General features: G+C 28.1%; 1 protein-coding gene across 2 annotated transcripts in view; it reads right to left on the reverse strand.

Annotated features, from left to right (window-relative positions):
* Nucleotides 1–1,651: 1,651 nt before the first annotated feature.
* Nucleotides 1,652–16,675, reverse strand: part of LOC129961715 (uncharacterized) — a 30,915-nt gene continuing 15,891 nt past the window's right edge. For both annotated transcript variants that reach the window (XM_056075257.1, XM_056075256.1), the window contains 3 exons: nucleotides 12,362–12,455; nucleotides 5,354–5,549; nucleotides 1,652–1,826 (listed from right to left, as the gene is read on the reverse strand). In XM_056075257.1, the coding sequence (XP_055931232.1) occupies nucleotides 1,770–1,826; nucleotides 5,354–5,549; nucleotides 12,362–12,455 (347 nt within the window). In that variant the 3' untranslated portion in view covers nucleotides 1,652–1,769. The remainder of the gene's footprint in view (nucleotides 1,827–5,353; nucleotides 5,550–12,361; nucleotides 12,456–16,675) is intronic.

Here is a 16,675-nt window from a genome sequence, read left to right on the forward strand (position 1 = left end):
TAATAGTAGTCCTTGGACATTTTATTGTTTAATCCAGGAAACAATTTATGAATGTATTGAAAGCAAACGCTATTTTATTAAATGCTCTAAAGAATTGTTTCATAGGTGAAATCTTGTACAGCGAATTATCTTGTTTTTGCTAACTAAGACTCACTGATAATATTCATTTAATATTTATTAAATTATCATTAATTTAATATTAAAAATTATTAACAATATTCATTTATTATCATTAATTTAATATTAAAAATTATTAACAATATTCATTTATTATCATTAATTTAATATTAAAAATTATTAACATTATTTATTTATTATCATTAATTTAGTATTAAAAATATTAACATTATTCATTTATTATCATTAATTTAATATTAAAATTAAGTTTTTTTCCATTAAGGTCATGCCTCAAGCAAATTAGATAGGGACGCACAGTATGAAGTTGATCATTTTTATAGTAATGCAAATGAATTGCTGATGTTACTAATAGAAGAGCTTCTAACAGATCATATTAATAGTTTGATATTATTTCTTAATTCTTTCAGAATTAGCAATTTGCAGGTAAGGATAGTTATTACTATTGTGTAATACTACACCCTTTTCATCTGGTCAAATTTCTTAAATATCTTATGAAACTACCTTTATGAAGACTTCAGTCCTTAAAATATTAGTATTATAATCTTGTGTAGAAAAATAACAGATATATTAGTGGAATATACAAGCTCTCTTTCTTGATTAGCACTTTTTTCCATGATTCTGTAAACTGTATATATTTTTTTCTTTCTTTAATCTAAATGCAAAACATTTTGGACTTGGCTTTGACTAGCCAAATTATCGAATTAAATCAATGAGTATTCATATTATCTTAAGTATATAATAAATTAATATATTTTTATGATGAATATATTTTTATTATTAAATATATTATTATATTAAATATATTTTCATTCTTTCATCTCATATTCAGTCATACTATTAAGTAGAGAGTTCTCACATCTTGAACTAAAAGAGTATACCATGAAATTGCTTGAAAATGCATAAGAATAAGTAATAATAAAAGAAATAATAGAAGTAAATCTCTGACCTAAACATTCTTTTATATTATATTATTCTATTCATTTATATTACATATGTAAATAAAATAAGATAAATAAAATGAACAATTAAAAACACTAATAATAACATTAGTATCATACATTAATTGTTAAAAATTGATTGAAATATTGAAAATATACATTTTTTCATTAACTGGAGCCAATTTGACAAAAATATTGTCAGTTTTGAATTCAGCAGGCTCAGGATATCTTAAAACCTGGGCAAAAAAAAATTATTGTTGTTGTTTTTGAACAATATTATGTAAACCTATAGTGACTTTGTTTGTATGAAGAAATATATGGACATATGTATGGACAAATTAAATGGACATACAATGTTTGATTACTCCATATCTCTCTTAGAAATGTTATTAAAATACATAGTAATGTTCTCTAAATAAACAAAATTTTCTTCTTCCAATTAAAACTCATGTATTTTAATATTCAAAATCTGAGATTTTCAAATTCCTTTTTTTTATATTACACAAACCAAAATTTTTTTTTTTAATTCGTATGAAGAAACAGTTAAGAAAGAGATAAATACAATATTGCTGTGGAAAAGCTTCAAATTTATATTACACACACCAAAAAAAATATTTTAATTTGTAGAAAGAAACAGTTAAAAAAGTAATGAATGCAATATTGTTGGGTAGAAGCTTCATATTTCAGTTTCTTTTATTGAGGCTGGCATGGCGGAACTTTACACTGAAATTTTCTTTCCGATATCCAATTCTGAAAATATGAATTATAAAACAAATTAAAGCACATTAAATAAAATTAAATGTAAAAAACTCTGATTTAAAATGTCAAACATATTTTTAACTAAATAAAGTGTGATATTCTTGTTGAACATCACACTTTATAATATGCATTGTGCGATCAAAAAATATCTGGACACTTTTGAATTTACACACTTTTTTTCGAATGTTTCTATAAAAGCTGGACGAGCTACCTTCGAACTATTGCAGGGTGAAGAATACGCTTAAACTCACATTTCGTTCTGAAGAATCGGCCGCAAGGGCATTTAGGGGACCGATCATAAACCGATGAGGAAGAAAATGATTTGAGTTCACCCCTTGATAATGATTTTGCAATTTTCAGCAGTGTTTTTTATTTACTTTGTGCAATTATTTGCATTTATTTCTATAAAAAAACGCATATTTTAATGAATATAAAAATAAAAATTTTCAAAAAATTCCAAATTTTTTTCACGTTTTCTGCTTAAAACATGCATAGTTGATAATGCATCTGCATGATAAAAAAAACATAAAGGTATTTGAAATTATTTAATTCTGTTGAGATGGTGTGCAAGGTTGTCATCGAATTAGAAGAACACTGTAAATTTGAGTCGCTATTTCCTGTAGATATCGTAGTAGTACTTTAATTGCATTGTGTACAAGTTACATAATGACATGAAATTATGTTATCATTTTCAATGTTTTTAGAAATAATAGGTATTGATTCATAAGGTCTGATATTATTATTGATACCTAATTTATTGCACTTCCAATATTGAACTTAATTTATAAATATGCTGAGGTAATTAGGATAATTCTAACCTTTATAATATGGAATATAACAGTTGGAAAATTCAATTTTAAACAATTTGAGAAATGATCTCTCCACAAATTTCTCGCATACTCTTTAATAAAAATGTTAACCTAAAAAAAGTCTTCCATGGCATTGGCTTTCCGTTGTTAAGAAATATCAACCTTTGACGTTGATTTAACATTATCGCGGCATCCTTGGGGATATTTTTTTAATTAATCCCTGACATACAGTACTCGAAAATCAAGTTTGTATTTTAAAAGAGTTTTTCCCAGCCGTTTGAAACAAAATTTCGACACAAAAGTCCCATGCTAAATTTGATATATTTAAATCTTTACGTTTTCGATTTATCACGTTTGCATGTTTCTGACAGGTACAGGCAGACAATCAATATACCCCTTCTTGGATTTGATTCAAAATTTGATTCATTTCTACACTATAGATTTTAAATCTGTGTCGAGAATTTTATCTCTCTAGCTCTCTTTGTTTCATAGTTATTGTGTTAACTTATATTTGAAGAGCCAGACAGATTTCCTATGAATGGAGTTTGCACAAAATTCGATAGAAATCTACAAATTTGATGTAAAGACCATATACCAAATTTCATCTATCTAGTTCAAAGCATTTTTTTAATTATCTTTGTCACAGACAGACAGACGGACATTTTCCAAAAATGTGTTTTTCGAACTCGGGAAGGTCTAAAAAGTGGAGATATCATAGTTCGAATCTATCTATAGTTCGAATTTTTGGACGATTACTATACTTTCTCTATACTATGTCTACGAGAAAGTTAAAAGTAGGAAAACCTCTCATCTTTTAACAGTATAAATTAAATGAATTTTCTTCGTTTTTTTAATTGACAAATATGATATCATCTGCAATCGTAAAATAACAGTTTTTTAAAATATGATTTTTTTTTCCTCTCCCCGAATTTTGACCGTCAGAAAATAACTTATAAATATTTTTTGAAGGCCTTGTTTTTTTATCCAAAGAAGTCCAGTTTTTTCAAAAAATAATGCAGGTATTATTCTAAAATTTTTATCATTTTTTCTTAATGTAACACTTATTTAAGTAAAACTGAGGAAAGCTGGCTCAAATTAGAACCATATTTTTCCTAATGAGCACTTTTGAAAATTTACTCTTGATCTAATTAAACTACCATTGCTCATTTTAAAGGTCTTTAAATGTCTATAATTAAGCTTTTTCTCTTGACTTAATATCCTTTTATTTCACCTTTAAAACCTAGTGTCTCAACTTTCCCCTCCCCCTCCATCCTTCATTTTATAACAAAATTGAATACAAACTTAAAGATCTGTTTTTGATAGCTAACTAAATAATTTAGGCCAATGAAATTGTTATGTACTTCTTTCAAATTTTTAAGCATTTCATGATAATTAAACCATAATGTATGTTATAACATACTTTTTTTCCCTCCCTCTTGGATGATGCCTGAGACACAGTTTGCCTCAGAGCAAAGTTATAATATCTTTATCAGAGAATAGCACGTTCATGGCCCAATTCCACCGAAGATCTGCTTATGGGGTGGTTCACGTTAAATCTGAAACATCGTCCCCCAGGTGTTTCATATCAATATGTAATGGGCTTCCATCTCGGGTATCGTTCTCGTCGTCTGATTATTAGCGAAATTTTTGAAGCATATCCCAAAATGTCATTCATATAATTTGAAAACAGAATTTTAATGTAACTGAATTAAACTAAACTGTAAAATAAATACACAAATCAAACCGGCTCAGTGCATTTTACATGTATAGAGTTTATATGTTCATAGTATTTTGAAATTCTTTATAATCAATCAGTGTGAGTTGTCTTCCCAAAACCTTCTCACATACACTCTAATACACTTTTCATTCCAGAGAACACTTTAAATGGCATTGACGTATAAAAGTTACGAAATATTAATTGTTGGCGTGAATTTAACATTTTTACTGAATATATCGTGCCATTCTTGGCGAGTTATTTGACGATAAATGCCTTACATGCGGTAATATAACTAAAAAATCGAATTTGAATTTTAGGCAAGCTTTTTGCAACCGACTGAAACAAACATTTGATGCAAAACTGCACTTGCAGTCACAAAATTTCATACAAAATATGATATAATTAAGTCATTCCGTTTTTAATTATTTCGTTTACTGGCTTTTGAAAGGGGATACAGTCAATATTTGTTGGATTTGGCTCCAAATTTGACAAGCGTCTACACTACAGATGTTAAATATGTGTACTAATTTTTATCTATATAGCTCTTCGTTTTGTACGTATCGCGTTAAATTATATTCGAACAACCGGAGAGACATATTTTCCCTGAAAGGAGTTTGTTCAAAATTTGCTAAAAATCTACAAATTTGGTGCAAATACCTTATATCAAATTTCATTCATCTAGTTGTAAGCGTTTTTTATTTATCTTTGTCACAGACAAACAGAAGGACATTTTTCAAAAATGTGTTTTTTGAGCTTAAGTTGGTCTCTAACGTGGCCATCCATCAAAATCTCAGGTTCGAATTTTCTGTCGATACTTTCTCTACACTACATAAACGAGAAAGTAAAAATTACTTTTTTTTCAATCTTTAACTGAATTTGTTGTCAGCTATCAAATCTGATATTAAATTCCTTTTTTTTTCAAGAAAATCTTGTTTTATCATAAATTTGTTTGTTTTAATGGCTCTAATTTTAATATAAACTGTAATACTAACGAATTTCAGTTTCCCGCAGGGATAATCTTTAGCCTTGCAAGCTTCTTTCCGAATGCATCTTCCGAACTCACGAATGCATTTGAAGTCGTCTTTCGTGCAGGTCGCACAGGGCTGGTGGGATTCTACAAACTTGCACGCTCGGCAGGAGGTGTGCTGACAAAAGCCTTGACATTCTTGAAAACTCTCGCCATTTTCACTACAAATAAAAGAAAGAATATCTGTTAAGAGTGTTCAGCTATTTAAAGAATAATTATAATAAAAATATGAAATAGTCATATCAGAATATTTAATTATATATATATTGAATATTATAATGAATTTTGAAAATGTAAACTGCAAGTTCTTAATTTTTAGTGCATTACTCGCTGATATAATTCTTATTATGCAGAATTAAAATATTTTCAAACTTAATATTTTTAAAGCAAGAATTTGTTTAAAATATAACCAGAGTGAGTCGTTTTCCCAATACTTCTCACATACTCTCAAATAAATAAGCATTGGAAGGGTTATTTTTGAATGGGTTTTAGAATGGGTTTTCCTTCCCCCTTTTACATAAAATTGTGGATCCTCGATAATTTGATTTGATTTTCTTGATTTTATTGGCACAAAAGCCATGATGTTGGCTATGCTGCGCCAAACTGTGTTTTTCAGGATTAAAATATAAAATTTCATCTATAAAAACAATGTGAAAATTTTTTAGAAAGATGAAAAAAAAACTTAAATATGTGGTTAAAAACCAATTGATTTCAAAAATGCAAAAATTTGAACATGTGGTGTCTTACCAAGTAAGAAGGATAATGGAGTGTTCGTATTTTGACAGAAGTGCAAACGTTGAGCATTGAAATTTTGACATTCTGACAATATATGTTGGACAGACATTTGACAGTCACACTGGGAACATAGAGGTGGTTGTTCACCTAGTAACAAACGGAGATGGGTGAATCTCGTATGACCAATACGTAAACGGGTTAATACTGTGTCTGCTTTCCGATTAGGTAATGAAGACCACGGTTGTACATGAGGTTTAATTATTACATGAGAGGGTACCTCTACAGAACTTCAAAGAAATTAATTTTTAGAGTTACATGTGACTATCTGTCTATCTGATAATACAACTCAAAAACACAAAAAGTTGTTTAAAGGAAATTTGAAAAGAAAACTTAACACAAAATTCGTAGCTTTGCATTAAAGTTTGGAGGAAATTTGTCAAAGAAAACATGTAAATGAAATAAATTGTTATGAATAAAAAGTTATGAACTATACTAATGAATTTTAACATGGGTTTTATCATCAAAGTTGTACATAGAAAATAAGTTTGTGATCGAACTTGCCAAATGGCTGAATAGCTGTAGAACTGTCAATTTATGTTTTTTTATAAACACGATATTTAAAAAGCACACAGGCTAAATAAATAAACTTTTATACATAATTTTTACATAATCAAATTTTGAACCAAACTCAAATCAAAGTAGACAATTTATTAATTTTTAGTGTTTATATGGTAAGAAAATAAATAAAAAATTCAGTTTACTAACTAATAAAATTTTGTATGAGATCATTAAACTAAATTTCCATATCAATATAGAACTTTTGATCAATGAGAAAGGACCAAAATGCGTCGGTATTGGAACCAGAGGGCTTCAAGTTCGAAACCTGATCCACTAAAATTCCATCGCTTATGCGGCTCTAATGCTCTTTAAACCATGCTTAATAGGTCAAATGTGCTTCTGTTGGTATTGTACGGCACTTAGGTAAAGCTATATCTTCTGAGAATAGTTCAGAATAACGTCACTCATCCTCAAATAAACCTCGCATTCCTTCAAAATGGAAAAGTAATATAATTAAACACTGCCCGATATTCTAAATATGTGACGTTATCGGGGGAACGCCGTTTTCTATACTTCATAACCTCGCCTGTGACTAAAAAGAATCCATAGTTGCTGTAAACATATTACATTATTCATTTCCATTGGTGTTTATAATATACATTTTCTTGTTAGAGATAGTCAGTTTATCTGTTTGAAATATATTGTTAAAAATATCTAAGATACCGTTTTCCTGCAGTATTAGTTCATTCTTATATAGAGAGAATTATTTTAAATTATTTTTAATAACTGCTGAATAGATGACAAATCATCAATCAGGGAGTTTGGCTACAAAAAAAGAAGGTTCTAGAAAATTCAAGAATTATGGCCCTATCTAGGTAAAGCTATATCTTCTGAGAATAGTTCAGAATAACGTCACTCATCCTCAAATAAACCTCGCATTCCTTCAAAATGGAAAAGTAATATAATTAAACACTGCCCGATATTCTAAATATGTGACGTTATCGGGGGAACGCCGTTTTCTATACTTCATAACCTCGCCTGTGACTAAAAAGAATCCATAGTTGCTGTAAACATATTACATTATTCATTTCCATTGGTGTTTATAATATACATTTTCTTGTTAGAGATAGTCAGTTTATCTGTTTGAAATATATTGAAATATCTAAAATACCGTTTTCCTGCAGTATTAGTTCATTCTTATATAGAGAGAATTATTTTAAATTATTTTTAATAACTGCTGAATAGATGACAAATCATCAATCAGGGAGTTTGGCTACAAAAAAAGAAGGTTCTAGAAAATTCAAGAATTATGGCCCTATCTTTATTAGGAAGTGAGACCTGAGATACTTGTAAAGAATTTTGTGTAATATCACGTATTGTCGAAAAGCAAAACTGTAAATATCTCTTTGAAGAAAAATATCTCTTTGAAATAAATCTTTGGAATATCTCTCTTTCGAATATCTCTTTGAAGAAAAATCGGAGACCAAACTTTCTAGTTATTTTTTTCTGTGATATAGCTCTCACTGTTCTCTATTCTGTTTAGATATTTACCATCTCTTTGTGTTGTTATTGTTCTACAAGCTACATTTTGGTCCTTTTTTGTTACATGTGCTCAGCGTTTTTCATTCGTGAATTAAGCGCCATTTTCCATTATCTAGAGTAACAAGATTATTTCACTAGCAAGTACAGAACGTTTTTTATAACAATATGGATAAATGGACGATCTTCTAACACAAATAATTAATGCATAGGTAATATTCTTGAACATTTCAAGAATATTCCCTTTGTTTATATATATATCCATATATAAACAAATATAATAAAATCAAATAAATATTATAAATTCATATATAAACAAATCAAGAATGTTCTAGAGTTTTATATGAATTTAATAAATTCAATCTGAACAAAAACGTAAATAGCAAATACAGTGGTGGCCAAAATTGTGGACACTTTTGAAAATCGCTATGTTTTCTAACTTTGTATGCTTATAGAAAATGTTATATTTCACAAAATGCAAACTCTTGCATGTCATTTTAAAGAGAATTTAATTCTGATTTCAATAACAAAAGCAAAATTCAAATATTTGCAATACAATAAAGTGTTTCTTGCTTTAATCTGAATAACAAACACAGTGATGAAGTGGATTGTAATTTCTAATTTTCTTGACAAATCACTGTTCTTGTTCTGGGAACCACTCAAATGTTAATAACTGCTAGCAGAAGCTGACATCATGTTTAAAGTTGGAATAAATTATTATTGTTATTTTCTCTGTAGAAGGAAGACTGTTTTTAATGTAATAAAATTGCAAGTTAGAAGTTTCGTTAAACTTTTTAATATACAGTTGGAATTTTTGTAAATATTTCTAATATTTAGTCACGAAGCAATGACAGGAAATAAAAGAATATACTGGGCACTTAGAATGATAAATAAGATTATTGTGTTACATGAACGTGGTCTTTCCAAAGCTGAAATTGCAAGAAAGGTGAGTGGTTCAGTGACTACACCTGGAGTCCGAAAAGTTTGTTTACGATATCAGGAGACAAATTCAACTAAAAAACAAAAGAGGAAATGGCTGATAAAGCTGTGCCATATCTGTTAATGACAGAAAAATAAAAAGACTATGTCTCCAAGATAGAAGAAAGTCATCAACGATGACTTTCAGTCATCAAAGATGCTGGTGTTTCTGTCAGTTCCAGATCAATCAGGAGAAGATTATTAGATATTAGAAAAAGAGACAGAATTCCTCGAAAAAAACCTTACCTCAGTTTAAAAAAGACAATAGTGGACAAAGGAATACATCAATTAGACAAATGATCAGCGGTCACAAGTTATATGGAGTGAGGAAACAAAGATATAGTTATTCGGTAGTAATGGCGAAAATAGGTAAGACGTAGAATAGGCGAAGAACCACATCCTGACTACATTCAGCCAACTATAAAGAACTCAGTTAGTGTTATGATTTGGTCATGCATGTCAGCAAACGGTATTGGTGTCCTTCATCGGACATTAAATGCAAGAAAATACATTGACGCTATTCTAGAACCAAACTTACACCTTCCATCAGTAATTTCTTTCCCAACAACGAATCATTTATTTTTCAACTGATTCAGTTCCTTGCCACACAGCAAAAATATCGAAAGAGTGGTTTAGTACAAAGAGCATTGAATTGTTATCATGGCCAGGAAATAGTTTTGACCTCAAAATTATTGGGAACTCATGGCACCGTTTGAAAACTCTTGTACATATGAAGCGTTTATCAAATAAAAGAGAATTAATTGAGGCTATAATCGTTTCCTACAATCATCAATACCGAAAGAAGATCTTAAAACTCTAGTCAGCTCAATGAAACATCAGTGTGAAGCTGTAATAAAAAATAAAGGCTGCCCTACTAAGTACTGATAACTCACTGCAGTCATCAGCATCTAATGTAGCTCGATAAAAGAATTCTGACAATAGAAATAAACTGGAAACACAATCGTATAATAGATGTATAAATGTACACATACATCATTTCTAATTTGTTACAAATTTTCATCTCACCTATTCACCTGATAAATATGCTACTGCTACTGCTACTGTACTTGATGATCTTCTTCTATTTATTGATTTATGCTGCGATTACTCCCTCAGACCACAATGAGATATTCCATAAAACCTCCAGAAGAAACTATTGAGTATGTACGTTACATTCTGGTTTGAATCTTTATTTAATGGATTTAAATTTATTGTGGAATAATTTTGCATTTTTTAAATGCATCTTTCAACCTTTCAATGAGTGATCATAAATTGCAGATATATAGATTCTATAGTTTTGAAATTTGTGGCATGATTATATTGCATCGAAATGGATTTAGATTTATGGATTTATATATTCGTTGGAATTATTTTTAAAAAGCATGTTTAAATTCATTTTTTTCCTATCTAAATGGCAAACAGGATCTAGAACACTTAATATAATTCCTATTTAAGTGTAAAAATAAGAATAGCAGCAATTTTTTTCTCATTTAATGATAATGTTAAAAATCTTTAAAAACTTTAAAGGCTTCTAAAACCTTATAGTTTCTAATAATATACTCTATATTTCAAAACACTCTACATAAAAAAAAAATCCCCAAACTTCATTAACTGAATTTAGTTAGCAAAATTACCAGAAAGGAAAATTTGGAAAGTTCTGAACCTTCCTTTCCATAAATTTTCGCATACTGTTATCAAATTCAACTAAAATTTCGATGGAAAAAAACTTGACCATTTACCGTGTTAATTAGTACTACTGATAGCTTATTAGGTTTTCTTTTCCGTGGGCAAGTTCATTAATTTCACTGGCAGTTCCAGCATTTGCTTTATAGATTTATGCAGCCTTCCGGAAGTGCCCAATCATCAGTTACCCTTTTCCATCAGTTGGCCGACTTTCTCGCCTAACAAAATCAATTCTCTGTTGATGAGGAGACGGTATTGGAGTTTGTCTTGCTGTTTCTTTCCTTTCACTTTGTGGGCAGAGTTTGGTTCGCCTTTAAGCTTCATTTCATTCGATCGATACCGGGTAAATTGATGGATAACAATTTTCTGTTCGGTGACAGCTTGTAATAATTAAATCATGATTATGAAGGATATTAGTTGTATATCAAAATGAGGTTTTTATTTCTAAAAATTTCAAGAGAAGTGAACTAAAGTAAGGAACTATACAGGAGATTCAAAATTCAGAATGAAAATCGTCAGTGCAAATATAAAGCTCAAAAACAAGCTAAACTGGAGATTTAAGGTGTTCGAAGATATCCGAAGATGAAGATCTTTATTATGAAGGGTATTAATTTTGTATCAAACTGAGGTTTTTATGTAAAAAAAATTAACAGATTAGGATGTATATAGCAGATACAAAATTGAGAGTGAAAATTGTTAGTGCAAATATATAGCTCAAAAAAACAAGATAAATTGGAAATGCTTTTTGGGTGTTCGAAGATATTTGAAGATGAAGAAATAACAAGTCAGAAATATTAAGAACTGCTGCTTAATCTGCCGATAAACAACCTTCACATTTGTGTAGTTCGTGCATTTGTTTAGCTTCGCAAAAATTTCTTAAACAATAATGCTTATTTTTCAATAACTGCGCATGGCATGACAAACGTTTTCGAAAAAATCCGGCATTTCAAAGGCATTTTTAATGACCATGAAGATTTTTGAAAAGAAGTAGCAACTTCATCTTCTCAGCAATCATAAATTGTAGGATATTGACCATATTTAGGATATGATCATAAACTTTCAATGACTAGTGTTGAAATCTAACAACAAACATGACAAATAGCACCCTCTATCATATCTTGGTGGTGTTCATCACCATGTTTTCTTTTATGATTTTTCTTTTAGTTTCCTATTTCTTAAACAGTATCTATTTGAATTTATAAAAGGGCTCTATATACTTCTGTAGAGGAAAAGAAAAACCGAAAACAGATTGTATTAGTAAAATGGTTTTGTGAATGAATACATTTATGAAACAATATACATACAATTGTTATCTTGTTAATGCGATTAATTATAAGTGCATTAAAATATAAAGATATACCTAAGACATGCTACTTTTATTTACTTTTTTAAACAATTTACAATGAATTTTATTGCTATTTTTTTTCAATAACTGATACTTCGAATTATGGTAATCACGAGATTTATATCAATCACTTACTTTGCTGAACAAATTCCTCTGGGATTTTTCATACAAAATGCTGGAGAGCATTTAGGTTTACAAATGTCTTGAAACTCATAAGGTTGTGTAAAACCTGGAGAAAAAAAAGAAAATCTATATTATTATTTTTCATCAGTTATTCAATCAAAAATTATGAATGTTTTTTCAAATAAATATTTTAAAAAATAGAAATACAATAATAGGTAACAAGTTTTCAGAAAAGAAAGGAAAAATATTTTTTTTACCTTCCTTGCGTATGAGTACAGATTGAGGAAGTACTATAATCCACAAAAAATGCATGCTTAGATAAATTCATATACATACATTTTAAAGTGACAGAAAAAAAATTCATTTTTATCATTTCTATGGGTATGCCAACACAATAACTTATAAAAAGCTAAATGAAATTTGTCGAGTGATCTTTATAAAAAACTGTCATTTTTGACATTTTTTATTTAAAAAAAACATTTGTATCAGGGTGAAATCGCTCAAAAGAAAAATGCAGTTTTTGAAAATATGTATTCTCTATTTGGAGTATGATATGAGCATGAACTTTCCATGTAATACAAAAAATAATCAAAAAAAAGAACATTCCTATTGTTCTCATTGTTCTAAAACCATTAATAATAAATTTGGCAACAATATTTTTAACCTTATGAAACGTTCATAAATTAACTGGTGAAACATTGATTTTTCAAGTATAAATCTAAATCTATAATAGAAATTACTCAAAATAATTATTGCAAAAACTAAATGAATTTTTGAAAATTTTCCAAAAATTATATTTGAGAACAGAATTTTTTTCCCTTATCTATTCATTTTTCCTGTCTTCCATTATTCCAGTATTATACGATCTCCAAAAAGTTCCCTACAAAATATTTTTCTTAATTTCATCAAAATAGCTCATAAATAATAACAATAGTTTCCTTGACATCTTCCAGATTTTGATAAACCATATTTATCTTCATTGTGCCTTTATTAATTTCTCTTAAGGATGGTAAATTGTAATTTATATTGCATTTTTCAATTTATTTAGTTAAAAAAATGTTATTTAAAATAAATTTTTAATAACGTTGCAAAAGGCCAGAAGCTTCTTTTCCATATACAGGCTATATAAGGAATATCTGATTATATGCATGAAAAATATATGTGAAAAGTGTTATTGTATTATTTTCGAAATTTTATTCCAAGCAATTTCTAAAATAATGAAGATTTTTGAATATTTTCATTTAGGACTTAGTTTTTAAAGGAACATATGTATTATTTTGTGCATGTTTTTTTTTCATTTCTCATAAAGAATCATAATGAAAACTATGAAAAAATTAAATTTTTAATAATATTTTTCCACATTTTTGTCGACGAATAGAAGATGTTTTATTTTATTTCCTTTGAAAATATATAATTCCCACAAGTAAATTTCATTGATGACTTCTTAACACAACATTCTATTGAGAATTGTTTGATCACTAGCAAAATGGTTTTCCGTAAAATAAAATCGATTGATATGGAGACGTTTATTTCTAAAACGAGAAAGATCTTAGACAGAAATCCAATGCATGTTATTCATATATTATTGGAAATATGCTATAAAAGATTAGACTTAAATAGATATTTAAGTTACTGTTTTTATATGCCTACAATATAATTAGATTTCAGTACTTAATTTTAATTTGATGATCGCAAGATACAGAGATTTAACAAAAAACTATTTAAAATTTACCTTAAATTTCGTCGCCTGTTAAGCAATGCAACCTGAATTGTTCAAGTTTTACGATAGCGAGAAAAAATTGAATTTTTCGCATTTAAAATAATTATTTATTTTTTTTTTTTACATATAGTAAAAAATAGAGTTTGCTCTTTATGAAGAAGTGGAAGATGTAAAAAAAAAATAATCATATATATATATATATATATATATATATATAATATCAATTTTTGAATTTCGAGCTCTAAAAATATTCTTTCAAATTTTATTTGAATTCAAAGTGAAAGAAATGAATTTGTCACAAAAAAATCTACATTACTTTAGGAAATGCTGTACAGTTTTTAATATTTCAAAAGCATGTGATTTCTCAAAGTTCAGTTTTGGCATGTCTATTAAATGATTCAGAATTTTTAATACGCCATCTGACTTGTAGTTTTAGAATGGTCCACTCAATGAAAACTGCCACATTAAAATATCTTGATTAATCATTTTAGCTGCAAAAAATATAGATTTAAAATAATTTTATAACAATATGAGCATAAGCAATTGAAATATGTTGATGTTAATAGTGATTAATTAATTACTATCAATTATAACTTGTAAAAGGGATTAATCGATTTATCATATTGTCCATAACATATGTTTGATTGAAGTATTATATATTTGATAAAAATATGACACATGTGCTGTTTTGAAATAATTCCCATTGATATATAAAAGAGTACTTACAACTGTAGATAAATATAGTAATCTGTACATCATAATAAAAATTTTCAAATCTTAGAAAATTAAAAATATATTCAATTATTTTTTTATTTTGAAGCAATTATCAATATATGATGAATATTTAAAACCACATTAAAATTATATAAACACAAACATAATCATATTATGAAGATTTAGAAGAAAATTATAAAGAAAAATTGAAACTGGTTTTCTAGACAACAGTTAGATTATTTTAAGATTATCTATAAAAATCAAGTATCATATTTTAGTAATTTTATGTGATCCTTAAAATGCTGTATAATAAAGAAGTTTCTTATTCATTTGTGAAAACTATTTATATTTGCTTTGTATTTTAATTTCTATTTCTTTGTATTTTTATTTTGTTTAATCATTCAATATTGTCGTCTCTTCGGTTGCAGATCTTTTATTCAATGGTTATTTATTTAAAACTCGCCACCTTTGGTGACCAGCCGGTTCGCCAATCTTAATGTTCGTTAAAATTTTAATAATTAAATATTTTATGCAATTCCAACTTTAATAGATTCTTCAGCAAAATATTTTAAAACTTCAAATTTTGATAGTCATATAATTCACTAATAATATTATAAAGGCCTTCAGTCATAACGTGATATGTATCTCTCTCATTTTCTGTTACCCTTCGTAGAATTTATGCTTTAAATTAAAGTGTAAATGATTAATCTGCAATTAATATAATAATATTTTTTACTGAAAAGAAGCATTTTTTTTAATAATATGATTACTGATAATAGAGTCACTGAGCGTTTAAACTTTATGGGCACTAAAGAATATCTTTCTTAATTTATGTAATATCTCAAGAATTTGTCAACAGATTCTCAGATTCATCATGAACAGAAACGTTGAACAATGTTTAATTTTAAATGCATCAAACACTAAGAAAGTAAAAGGAATCGTTAAAAATAATCGGTCGAAAACAGGTTTAAAAAAACTACTTAAAAAACGATGTACTTAAAACTATAAGCATATACAAAAAATATATAACTAACATAAATACAATTTAATTACAAAAGCATGCAACTAACCTAAAAATAATTTAAATCATCCGTTGATAGCGGTTGTCATGACAACAATCAGAACAATGCGCATGCGTGAATTTTTTTCGCCAGTTAGGTAACGCAAATGCGTGAATTTTTCTACTCCAGTTGGGGTAACGCTATGCAGATTATACATTTTTAATTTCCTTTATTCTGTGTTATTTTAATTCAAAAGTACTTCAGAATGAATCTGAAATATGGATTAATTAACAATGTTTAATTTTAAATGCATCAAACATTAACAAAATAAACAGATTCGTTTGAAATAATCGGCCGAAAAATGTTAACCCTAGCCTCATTACTGTTGGGAGAAAAAAAACTGAAGCCTTTCTCATTTGGCGGTGGGGAAAATGGAAGATTATTTTGGCGGAAAAGTTGGCGGTGGGGAAAATGGAAGATTTTTTGGCGGGAAAGTTAGTTTTTAATTAATAATTAAAATTCTAATTAAAATTTCAAAAAAAGGGACCCCAGGTGCACATTCCCGACCTCTAAGGTATACATGTACCAAATTTGGTAGCTGTAGGTCGAATGACCTGGCCTGTAGAGCGCCAACACACACACACACATTGAGCTTTATTATAAGTATAGATATAGATATAGATTAATAAATAAATAATATTCTCCTGTATTCCCTAATTTTTGAGATTGATATGCTAATTCTTGATTTTCGCGTTAGAAACACTGTAAGTAGCATACGTATAACCATCCTAGGTAATATTAAACACTATTTTAATGACTATAACTGCTGGCATTAAAAAACTAAGGGAATAATAAAACTTATTACCTTGACCTGCCATTGTTTTAAAATAA

This window comes from Argiope bruennichi, chromosome 2, assembly GCF_947563725.1.
Source record: "Argiope bruennichi chromosome 2, qqArgBrue1.1, whole genome shotgun sequence".
Lineage (NCBI taxonomy): Eukaryota > Metazoa > Arthropoda > Arachnida > Araneae > Araneidae > Argiope > Argiope bruennichi.